General features: G+C 36.4%; 1 protein-coding gene across 1 annotated transcript; it reads right to left on the bottom strand.

The window, feature by feature from the left end:
• Positions 1-711: 711 nt before the first annotated feature.
• On the bottom strand, positions 712-5,799 carry LOC110883845 (COBRA-like protein 7). Its single transcript, XM_022131495.2, has 2 exons — positions 5,229-5,799; positions 712-2,278 (listed from the first exon to the last, which is right to left on the bottom strand). Exons 1-2 carry the CDS (start codon positions 5,770-5,772, stop codon positions 858-860), a joined length of 1,965 nt encoding a protein of 654 aa, XP_021987187.1. The 5' UTR covers positions 5,773-5,799; the 3' UTR covers positions 712-857.
• Between the last annotated feature and the right edge of the window lie 6,987 nt (positions 5,800-12,786).

Raw genomic sequence — 12,786 nt, 5'->3', positions numbered from 1 at the left:
AGAATAATGAGTTGGTTAAAAAGAAATCTAAAAAATGGGTTAAAAGTCAACCACTCATTGGTCATCCATTTACTTCTATATTTTTTTAACGGCCAACGAATCCTTCAAATGAGCTACTAGCGAAATTCACCACATCAGAATACACTCGCTTTCCGAATCTGGGAAAACCCTCACCTAGGTCCGAAGCCGGTGAACACTCGCTCAAAGGCACGACAATGCGGTGAGATAAAACTCGCTCAGTTCAAGGATCGAGCTAGCGATCGCCGCCTACTTGCCTAGTCTCACATCATCATCAGGTGCCGTAAAAAACTAAATGTTGGGGGGCAGGAATTGAACATGGGTCAGGAACACCAGATCTCTCCCTTACCACTCCATTGGGAATCAAGAACCACACTCATTTTATTTAGAAATTCACTATTCGCACATCTTAATATTTTATTCACACCCAATTATGTATACAACTCGTATAGGTTTATACAAGTCGTATAATAGTAAGAGGATCTCAGAGTGTGTTTAATTACGCAAGTATACGACCAATATACATGTATACGAGCTTTATATAACACCCATAAACATATATACGAGCTATATATGACCAGTATACATATATACGAGCCTTATATACAACCCATAAACATATATAAACAAGTCGTATACTTACATAACCAAACACATTTTATGCTGTATTTGTTTTTGATCATATGCCAATTCTGAATAACGCAACATAAGTTTTTAATAACTAAAATCTGTAAATGTGCAGCAAATCCAATATTACAACATTTCTATACAAAATCCAATACTACAATCGTTAAAAAAATTGAACAAATCTACAAAAATCAATCCGATAGCACCTCATGTTATATCAACATCACGACGATGATGAACGCGACAACACCCGAAAACACACCCCTAGACACTGGTCGAAAAGAACCGCTGGTCGGAAGAACCCTCGGAAGCGCACACTCTTCACCGTTGAAGAACACTTTCGTCGGAAACCCATCACCGCCGGCAACATTGATTCCAGGTGTCAGTTTCTTGGTAAACGAGATCACCGACTGTTGTTTCCCGGGTACCCTCGGGTCCTTTTTCGGGTTGTTCCCGTCAACTTCCCCGACCAGATAGTTTAACCCGGGTAGACCCTGCATGAATATCGTGTCGTTCGCACCGTTGACCTCGAGTGAACTCGCGTTAAACGAGTACGCCTTTTCGAACCCAGGGGCCGATTTGCCCATTTCCATCGCGACAAACCAATCTGCGAAAGACGTTTCATCCCAGTTGAAGAGCGTGACTCTCGCCGTCCACCCGCCTCGGTAATCGGTCAGCAGGTGCCAGTTAAGACTGACCCCGCAGTTGTCCCCGCACGGTAACGGGTTCGGAACCGATCGTCGCTGGATGCTAGCCCAAGCCGTCGAGAGTTCCGTCCGGTTATCAAACGGAACAAGCAAAGCCTGAGGAGGAAGAAACAGTGCGGGTGCGGTCGTACTACACGTTCGAGAACCCGCACCGCTCGGGCAGCCACACGCGCAAGTCGGGCAGGGGATAATCGACTGGTTATAATAAGCCGAAAACGACACGCAACATCGCGGGCTCGAACCTTTCGCTTGAGTGATATTACAAACCACTTGCCAGCTGGCGACCGCAGTCGCGCCAGGTAGACCGCTAGGGTCAGGGAACTCGCTCGGGCTAACACGAACCGGCGGGCCGCATTTGTAATCCGGGTTTAGCCGCCCGCTGATTTTGAAGTTTTGTGGCGGGACGAGCTCGGACCGGTTCAAATCCGGAGGCATTTTGAAGACTTGTACTTGAAAAGCCGATTTCGACTTGCTCGGGTCCATTGTCGGGGGCAAAATCGTCCCGTTCCGGCAACAAAACGGGATCATTCCCCATTTGGTATTGTTGGTCATCTCAAGTGGTAAGTCGATTATCGTGGGCCGTCTTTCACAGTTCAAGACGTTTGAGAAATCAAGTTCTTTGTAGAACGCGCCTTGTGGGCCGAAAATGCATTCGGTTGAATCGCGGGTGTATGGGTGTGCGCCTTTTATGTCGTTTATGAACTCGTCTCGCATCCAATCCCAGGTTAGGTTCCAGTTATCAAGGCGGCCCAGGGGGCTGTGGTTCTCGATGGTGACTTCGGCCCAGTAGTCTGACTCGTAGGTCCGAGTCACGTCGTACATGATTGTGAGATCGCCGGTTTGGCGTGGGAGAAACTCGTCTGTTACAGTCTCGTTGGTTACTGCATTCGGGTCTCTTGTACAACACACGTTCATAACTCGTGTTCCTGAAAGATTACACACCAAATCAAGGTCAATTTCCACGTTGTAGACAAATCGAAATAAAAAAAAAAAAAAAAAAAAACGAATCGAATCGCAGGAATGAGTTAAGAAAAAGTCAATGTCAAACGAGTGGTCAAAGGCTTGTTTTTGAGTTAATAGCCAAAATGGTCCCTGAGGTTTGCTCACTTTTGCCACTTTAGTCCAAAATCCAAAATTTTTAAATCTGGGTCCCTGAGGTTTACAATTTGTTGCCATTTTAGTCCAAATTTCAAAAACCCCTTTTTTTGACTGTTGCAACCAACCTATTTTGTCCTTTTGCGCAGGGGTATTCTGGGTTCTTGATCTGAGTTTGTTATAATAACTCATGAAAATGACCAAAATACCCCTGCACAAAAGGACAAAATAGGCTGGTTGCAACAGTCAAAAAAGAGAGTTTTTGAAATTTGGACTAAAATGGCAACAAAATGCAAACCTCAGGGACCCCAGATTTAAAAATTTTGGATTTTGGACTAAAGTGGCAAAAGTGAGCAAATCTCAGGGACCATTTTGGCTATTAACTTCTTGTTTTTTCATCAAGTCGAACAAATCTAATGAAAGTTGAAGCTGGTATTTCTAATAACATAACAAAATTTGATACAAAAAGATTTGGTAAAAGAACGAATTAATCAACGATAAAAAAACCGAAAATGAAGTTTGTGAATGAAAAACTAGAATGAGTCAAGGACTCAAAGTCAAACTTAAGGTTAAAGACTTGTTCTTTACTTTGATTGCTTAAACAACTTTCTTTTATGGCTAATCAAGCCTTAAATCCGTATTAAAAACTACTAAACCGAGAAGATCAATTAACTTCTCTAGCATGTAACGGGTCAATCCAGGTCAAATAAGATCAACATGACTGTAGCAGATTTAATAAAAACTAAAAAAATAGAGTTAAATGCCATTTTAGTCCATGTGGATTGGGCCATTTTGCCAGTTTAGTCCAAAGGTTTCATTTTTCACATGTGGGTCCGAAAAGGTTTCATCGTTGCCATTTTAGTCCATTGGGTTAACTTCATCCATTTTTTTTGTTAACTAGAAGGGCAATTCGGTCATTTTATATGGCTGAATTGCCATTCTAGTTAACAGAATTACATATAAAATGACCAAATTGCCCTTCTCATTAACAGAAAAAATGGATGAAGTTAACCCAGTGGACTAAAATGGCAACGGTGAAACCTTTTTGGACCCACAGGTGAAAAATGAAACGTTTGGACTAAACTGACAAAATGGACCAAACCACAGGGACTAAAATGGCATTTAACTCAAAAGAATAATAATAAAGAGAGATATTTTACTTGAAACCCAAATGAAGCAAGAACAGATCAAGAATCACCCTTGAATGAATTGATCAAACAAACGTAAACAAGAAAATATTTCGAAAACGCCGAACTTAGAAAAGTTCACAAATAATGAAGTTTCAAGCGTTTCAACGGGTGCACAATGCAATGGGTAGCAACATACATTCATTCACTTAGTCATTGGACTTTAGAAAATACTAGGGGTGTTTATAAACCGTTAAAAAAGATCAAAACGCCTGGTTCGAGATGAACAACGGTTTTGAAAAGAAAAATATCAAAGTTAAATGCCATTTTAGTCTCTGTGGTTTGGGTCATTTGCTAGTTTAGTCCAAAGGTTTGAAACGTTGCCATTTTAATCCAAATAGTTTCGAACGTTACCATTTTAGTCCATTGGGTTAACTCCATCCATTTTTCTGTTAACTAGATGGGCGTTTCGGTCATTTGATATGTAATTCTGTTAACTAGAAGGGCAATTCGACCACATAAAATGACCGAATTGCCCTTCTAGCAAACAGAAAAATGGATGGAGTTAACCTAGCGGACTAAAATGGCAACATTTGAAACTATTTGGACTAAAACAACAACATTTCAAACCTTTGGACTAAACTGGCAAAATGGCCCAAACCACAGAGACTAAAACGGCATTTAACTCAAAATATTATTTAAAAAGGTTTAAATATAAACTATCGCCGGTTTGGTTTGTCGTTTTCTGAAACCACAGTTAGCTATTCGACCTAGAATTTTTCGTCAAACCAGACGGTGAACACCCTTCGAAAAAACTACCACAATCCCTATACTTTTTTCGATACGGATCATTTTGAATAATTTTGATCAAAAGAACATGTAACACACAGATGAAGTTAGTCAAATTTTAAATAAGAACAACCCTTGAAAGAAATGGTCAAATAATTAAGATTAATACATCATCCATCAAAAGTCAATATCATTACCATTTTCAAATACACCACCCACCAAGATCAATCGTGCAGGTTTAAACTTTATAGCATTTAAAAAGAGTTAAATGTCATTTTAGTCCCTGTGGTTTGTGTCATTTTGCCAGTTTAGTCCAAAGGTTTCATTTTTTGTCAGTGGGTCCAAAAAGGTTTCACCATTGCCATTTTAGTCCACTGGGTTAACTTCATCCATTTTTTCTGTTAACGAGAAGGGCAATTTGGTCATTGTATATGGCCGAATTGCCTTCTAGTTAACAGAATTACATATAAAATGACCGAATTGCTCTTCTCGTTAACAGAAAAAATGGATGAAGTTAATCCAGTGGACTAAAATGACAACGGTGAAACCTTTTTGGACGTACGGACGAAAAATGAAACCTTTGGACTAAACTAGCAAAATGGCCCAAACTAGAGGGACTAAAATGAGATTTAACTCCATTTAAAAAACAAAACCATTTCAACTAAATAATCAGATGAAAAAAAATCCCAAAATTATTCACAAAATTACCAAATATTTTACTAAATTTAAAATCACTAGACACAATTAACAACAATCATAACCTAAACTTTCAATTAACTTTCAAACCAGATCAGATCAACAACCATAAATAATTTAATCAAATAATGTTTTAAAAAATAAACAAAGGGCAATATAGTAATTATACCATTCATAGTAGCTCTAGGGCAAACAAACCCATCATTCGCAAGAGAAATATTCCTCGGCATGGGTACATCGGGCGACCCGACTCCAAACTGGGTACCCACCAACTCGACCCGAACCGACATCTGATTGATATCACCAGCAGTCTCAATAGCGGTTTTAAGATCCGAACTGGGAAACCCAGCAAACACAGTCCCGTTCCCGACCCGACCCGGAAGCGAAACAGAGCCGTCAGCAATGACAGCGTTAGAAGCAGAGACCAAGTACTCATCGTGCTGAAATCCCACAAATACCCTCCAAGATTTGAGCTCTTCTGCTGCGTTGTTGAGGATCCGGAGCTCCGATTCGAAGCGGTAGGGTTGGTTTGATGGGTTGTCGGGTGGGAGTTTGGATCCGGATGTGTATGTGTAGGAGATGAAGATGCCGTTGCAGGAGTCGGATGCTGGTGGTGGTGATGGTGGGGTTCGGGGTGGGGTTTGGGCGGTGGTGAGGGTGGTGAAGAGGAGGAGGAGGAGAGTGGTGGTGATGAGAGAGAAAGTGGGAGACATGTTTGTGTTTGAATTTGAGTTGTAGAGAGAGAGAGTTGATATATATATCTGTGTATGATACGCTGACACAGCTTGTTACTAGCTGTATTTGAATTCTTTTGTTTCGGGGGGTTGTATTTATGGTTTTTTTTTTCTATATAAAATTGCTTTGTTTTTAGAAAATAAAGAGTTAAATTTCATTTTAGTCCTGGGGGTCAGACCTAGAGGTGTATAAATCGGTTTTTCTTTTTAAATCGGTTTTGGTTATTAACCGGTTTTGGTTTTTTCACCCAAAATAAAAATCAGTTTTTTTTTTTATAACTGGTTCCGGTTACTAACCGGTTTTTGAGGTCCAAAACAATAACCGGTATAATCGGTTGGGACCGGTTTTTTAATAACCGGTTTTTGAAGTCAAGAATAGTAACCGGTATAAAAACCGACGGTTAAAAAAAACCGGTTTCGGTTTTTTTTTCCGGTTTCGGTTCTAAAACCAGTTTTTTTGTACACCACTCAGACCTATGATATTAGGGTATACAGTGTGGTGTGGCAAAGGGGTTTGCTGCGCGGCAACACCGTCGCCGACCCCCTTTACCGTTCGGTTTCGTTAATCACGCGGCGACCAAATGTTGATGCGGGGAATTGATTTTAAACGGCTGTAATGCCGTTGGCATTAATAAAAAAAATTCATTTTTTTACCTTTATAAATTACACAAATTCATTTCTATTTTCACCAAACAAACTTAACATCCATCTTCACTACATTCCACACTCATTCTTTCAAATCTTTTCAAAAACATGGAAGGCTCAAACAAAGGTGAAGGCAAGAAAAAAATGGTAGAGTCCGGTTAGAAGGCGAGGGCTCAAGATAAACGCGGTAATTCGGGTGGTTCTAGTGTGTCGTTTCATCCTCAACTTGGGTTTGTGAATCAAACCCAACCTCCATTTTATTTTAACCAACCCATGCATTCACTTTTCGGTTATGATAGACAACCCCTACAAAATTGGATGCAACACGGTCCGACGATGGTTCGACCCGGTTATTATGATTACTCCCTAGATGCCCAAAATTCTTTTGACCCGTTTGCTTTTCAAACCCCAAGCTCACAATTACCGAGAGCTTTACAAACCCCAAGCTCACAATCACCGAGAGACATACAAGATGACTCCGATGAAGAGTTCGTGCCGGATACCCAAGAACAACATTATGATGAGGATGAAGATGTTGCGGTTCAAGAAAATCCCGTGAACCAAAATGAAGCCACACCAGAAAGAAAAGGAAAAGTGAAACGGGAAAGTTGGACGCCTAAACAAGAAGAGGCGTTGGCAAAGGCTTTTGTTCATTGCACTTTGAATAAAAAAAAAAGGCAATCAACAGAAGGCGGATGGGTTTTGGAAGCAAGTTCTAAACCACTTCAATCAAACGGTCGGAGGAAGTAACCGAACCCACCACCAAGTTCGATCAAAATGGCTCACGATGCAAACAAAATTGAACACATTTAACGGTATATATCATCAAGCGGTATACTTTATTATTTATATACGGTTTATTTTTTAATGAAGTATTTGGCTTAAGTTGTTGATAATTTATTATTTTAGGATCGTTTACATCCTAGCGGGAGTGACGATGCTTTTGTAATGAAGCAAGCGCTAAAGGATTACAAAGGCACAGAAAAAATTGATTTTGCTCATATTGCAGCTTGGAAGATTGTTAGAACAAATCAAAAGTGGTCGTCGGTACCCTTGTTGGGTGAAAAAAGCTCCGACTCGAGTCAAAAAAGAAAGTCTTCGGATTCGGGAAATTATAGAGCGGATACACCGAATGTCGAAGTCTCAAGCGGATTCGGTATTCCCGACAGAAACGAGGATCCCTCGCTAAGACGACAAACGAGAAAGGAGAAAGGGACAAAGGACCGTCTTCAAGAAACGAAGATCCAAGAGATATAACACACAAATTCGAAGAATACAAGGCCATGAAAAAAGAGATAATGGATATTAAACGTATACGAGAAGAAAAATACTTGACCTTGGCGGATGAGCAACGAGAGGCGTTGCGACAAACAAAGTACGACAAGGACTTGGAGACGTTTAATCGGCCTACTGACAATGTTCACCCTTCGATGTTGGAAATCACACTCGCCAGAAAACGTGAGATCGCGAAAAAATATGGATAGCCTTGTGATTTTTAGTTTTTTTAAACTTAGATTTTGTTTATAATGTAATGCTTTATTTTTATTTATAAAAGTTTGATGTTTTTTCCATTTAATCTTAAATTAAAAAAAAACAGAAAATAAAAAAAAAGTTTACCATTTCAGCAAGTGTCTAAACCATTGCCGCAAGGGCGGATCCAGAGGTGTTTTGGGGGTTCCCGGGAACCCCCTCGATTTGGAAAAAATAGTGGAAATCTCGTATGATTTGGAAGAAATTAGTGAGAATCTACCAAAAGGAACCCGGTAAAAAATGTTACTGGATCCGTCACTGCATTGCCAACACTTTTCACTGATTGACGTGGCGCACTCTGATTTGTTGATTTTTTAGTTTGCCACTCTCAAGTGTCTAACCACTCCTTATACCCTTAGTTTAGTTCAAAGGTTTCAGTTTTCGTCTGTGAGTTCAAAAAAATTTTATTGTTGCCATTTTAGTCCACTGAGTTAACTTTATCCATTTTTTCTGTTAACGAAAAAGATAATTCGGTCATTTTATATGGTCGAATTGCCCTTCTAGTTAACATAATTAAATATAAAATGAACGAATTACCCTTCTCGTTTACAAAAAAAAAAAAATGGATGAAGTTAACCTAGTGGACTAAAATGGCAACGATAAAACCTTTTTGGACTCATAGGCGAAAAATGAAACATTTGGACTAAACTGGCAAAATAGCCCAAACAAGGACTAAAATGGCGTTTAACTCTAATATAAATAATCACTTTTAAGGGCCTTAATGCATTCGCAATGAATTCCTTATCCATATTCATTTATTTACAATAAAAATAACTACTTTTTCTCTATCTTTTTCTTATTTATATATTTACACTAAAAACAACTAGTTTTTCTCTAACATTCATAATTAAATAATATTTTTATACCTTTATCATTATTTTTTGTTTCTCCTCCACTCACAACCATTTCTAAAAATATTAAAAAATTTATAAGGTTTTCTCTCTCCATATTTTTTCACATATATTTACAAATGAACAATAATTTTCTCATATATCTTCTATCTCCTCCACTCACAAACACTAAAAAACACTAACAACCATTCATTATAATATAACTAAACTCACTCACGTATTTTTTTAGGGTCTTCATGTGAATGCTCTAAGAGCACCCACAATAGAAACGTTTTTTGGTGTTTTTAAAGAGAGAGGGTGTGAGGTAGAGGAGAGGGAGTGTGGTGATGTGTGTGTGGAAAAATGAGAAATAATGAAAAGAAGACGGGTATGTGAGTGTGATGTAGGAGAGAAGAGAGATAATATCTCACATCACAAACATTTATTTTATTTTTTATCAGTTTTACACATTCACAATATATATAGATTGATGAATAATAAACATTCAAATATAATATAAAGGATCACTTTAGTTTTCAATAATTGTTTTGCAATTACAGAAGGCTCAATGTAGTGAGTTTTAGTTATATTCTTGATTTTTTTTTTCTCTACGGTTATAATGAAAGTAAGATTTAGAGACTACAATGTGAATGTTCTAAGAGGGTGTTTGGGATTGTTTTTTCAACCTGATTTTTTTATTATTGTGTTTTGAAATCGCAAAAAAAAAATCTATTTTGAGTGTTTGGTAAAAAATTAATAAAAACTGATTTTTTACGTTTTGTAGAGATCAAAACGTGATAATACAAAAGTAGGTCACCCCTTACTGTAGGAAAACGTGATAATTAGAAAACTGATTTTTTACGTTTTTCTGTCATTTCACTTATTTATTTTTTAAAATATATATATTGCCAAATACTCAATTAGTTGATTATCTGATTATTGTGATATCAAACAACATAATAAAATCCAAACACTATCTTTCTGCAGCACGTTTTGTTACAGCTAATTATCTGAATCTAATTATTCAAAACGCATAATCTATTTTCAAAACTCAACCCCAAACACCCTCTAACTACGAGAAAAAAGTAAAGCAATGAGTACGGAAATGAGAGGTAAATTTGGTAAAAACGATAGAAGAAGGATAGAAGGTACGTTTAACACATCTCAAAAATCCAATCAACATAAATTTTTATAACTTTTGTGTTTTAGTTTGTTAGTTTTTTTTTATGAAATTGGTGATTTTAAAAGTTTAACTCGTGAGATTAAATTGGTGATTTTAAAAGTTTAGTGAGATAACAAATAGATTGTTATATATGTGAGGTTGGTTATATGGCAAGTGTATATGATAAATAAATAGTTATATGTGAGGTTGGTTATATGGTAAGTGTATTTTATTTTCTTTTTCCAAATTCAAAAAAAAAAGATATTATTAATTAAATGATAGATATTAAAGGGGGTCTTTTAAAAGAATATGAACGTTGGGGGTATGATGTGTCTTGTAGTGGGTGGCTACTCGCTTTAATGAAGACGAGGAACGACATCTTTTTTAGACATTGTCGTACGCGTTTCTTCATCTTCATGAATCAATTTTCGTAACGTTTTATATTACATATAAATATAATACTTTAATACTTGATTTATTTCAATAATTATATCCACTTATTTTTACACATGTGACAGCTAGTGAAACCATGAGGTTTAAATCAATATTTTGAAAAACAGTGAGGCGGTTTGAGCAATAACAGGTCAATCAGGTCGTAAATCCAATTTTTAAATAACAATATTAATTAGCTCTTCTATATAAAACGTTGTTTCAACCAATGTTTTAAAAACCGGTTTTTAAATCAAACCGGATTAGCTAAAAAAATGGTTCAACCGGTTGAACCAGGTTGTACCGAGCGGTTCAACCGGATTGACTAGCTAACTCTATAATTTTATAAATTACAACATCAACTCAAAAGTTAATCCAAAAATGCATGATTACATATTAAAATATGATCCAAAAGTAAATCCCTAATAGAAAATAATCCAAAAGGTAATAAAAAATCATTCAATTTTTCAACAAGCTCTTTTAAATGAAAGTGTACGATATGTTTAAGGCATTTGAGTATTGAATACATCAAGTTTACGATCGCATAAAAGATGAAATTCACTATTATCGTCATACTCATCAACTAGTGGATAACTATTTTCGTTTCATACAATATTAAATAAGAACGTTTAGTTACGAATAATCATAATATATAAAAATTACGTAAGATAAGTAACATATATAATTAAAATAAGTAACAACCCAATCTAAAATAACCCTGGGCCGGTACCGGTATTACGTTTTAAACCGGTATACCGGATTTTACCGCCGGTACAAACCTTATGCCGTTTCACTTATTTACCGGGGTGTTTCGTACCGAATTTACATCTGAAAACGGTAATACCGGTATAACCGGCCGGTATTTACCGGTTTTTAAAACATTGGTTTCAACGAACTAGGAGATCTTAAAATACTTTTTCAATTTAGAAGTGTCATGTTAGTAGGTCAAAAAACAAACGTGTAAGGAGAATTGGTATTTTCAAATGAAAATTAAAATAAAGAGTAAATTTTGTTGATTCCTGTGTTTTAGTATTTTTAATCATTTGAGTTTAAAATAAAACAGTTTAACATTCTGAGTCTCTAACCGTTCATTTTATACCGTTTTGAGTCCAATTTTGTTAAAAAAAAATTGGATTCAAACGGTTAAAATTTAACGTCTAGGGACTAAGGACGTTAAACATTTTGATTTTGGACTCAAATTATTAAAACCACTAAAACACAAGGACTCAAAAAGTAATTTACTCTAAAATAAAATAATAAATAAATATAGAATTCTATTTTATTTGTGGAAAATAGTACGATATTATGTCTATGGCATTATAGTCTAGTGACATCTTTGTGGTGGGATAAAACTTATGACCATTAGGTCATGGGTTCGATTCCCACAATGTGGTTTTTTCCAGATTTATTGGATTTCCTCCTGATTTGGTGTATTGACATTATTGCGTAGTGGAGATTTATATGATCGGGTGATTCTGCTAATGACACGATTATATTCTAGTAGTCCGTCATTGATCCAAATTTGCCGTTAAAAAAAAAGTACACTGTTGTTGATAAAACGAGTAACTAAAAATGTAAAATAAATAATACATAAATCACAAATGTAAAAAGTTAAACCAAAGTCTTCGACTATAACATTTGAATAAACTAAGACCGATAGCTTTGGCTGAGAATTTTTGTTTGACACGTGTTTTCTAAAACAAATTCCGTGCCTCCCTAAGACGTGCATTCGTCTCTCGAAGGGTACCCCAAGTAGTTGTAGTTGTACCGCTATAGGTGGCTCACGCACTCAAAACAACACTAGGCTTTAAGGAGTGTCATAGTTTGTGAAAAAATAAGTAGTGAATGAAACGACTTAGAGAACATTCATCTCTAAATTTTCTCAAATAATCGACGTTGCTCTTAATTCGCAACTTCTCAAGTTTATAGAATTGTCTTTTTTTTTCTCTCTCTCTTAATTTGTATGTTTATACGAAATGAAACTTTTAAACAGTTTTTAGTTACAACTAACTAAACTAAGTTAGATTTTATGACAACATTATTATTATTATTATTATTATTATTATTATTATATGATAATAATACAACTGAATGAACAGTTGTTTTAATATATTATATTAATATACATACTAATATAATTATAATTATTATTATTATTTTCTTTGCTTTCTCAATTGGATAAGCTTGGTGTTAACCAATACTGGTACCGAAACGGTTTGGTTCATTATCGGTGCATTAAGGTAAAAATCGGTACCAGCCTGATACAGAAAACGGCAAAAGTCGGTACCGGATTAATTTTGAATATCTTTTGTTTCGGGAAATTCGGTACTGCTACACGGTACTATTTGCTCATCCCTGATCACGGGTGCCATACAAACAACAACGGTATCGTACAAT

This window comes from Helianthus annuus, chromosome 1, assembly GCF_002127325.2.
Source record: "Helianthus annuus cultivar XRQ/B chromosome 1, HanXRQr2.0-SUNRISE, whole genome shotgun sequence".
Taxonomy (NCBI): Eukaryota; Viridiplantae; Streptophyta; class Magnoliopsida; order Asterales; family Asteraceae; genus Helianthus; species Helianthus annuus.
This window is presented reverse-complemented; position numbering and strand designations above follow the sequence as displayed.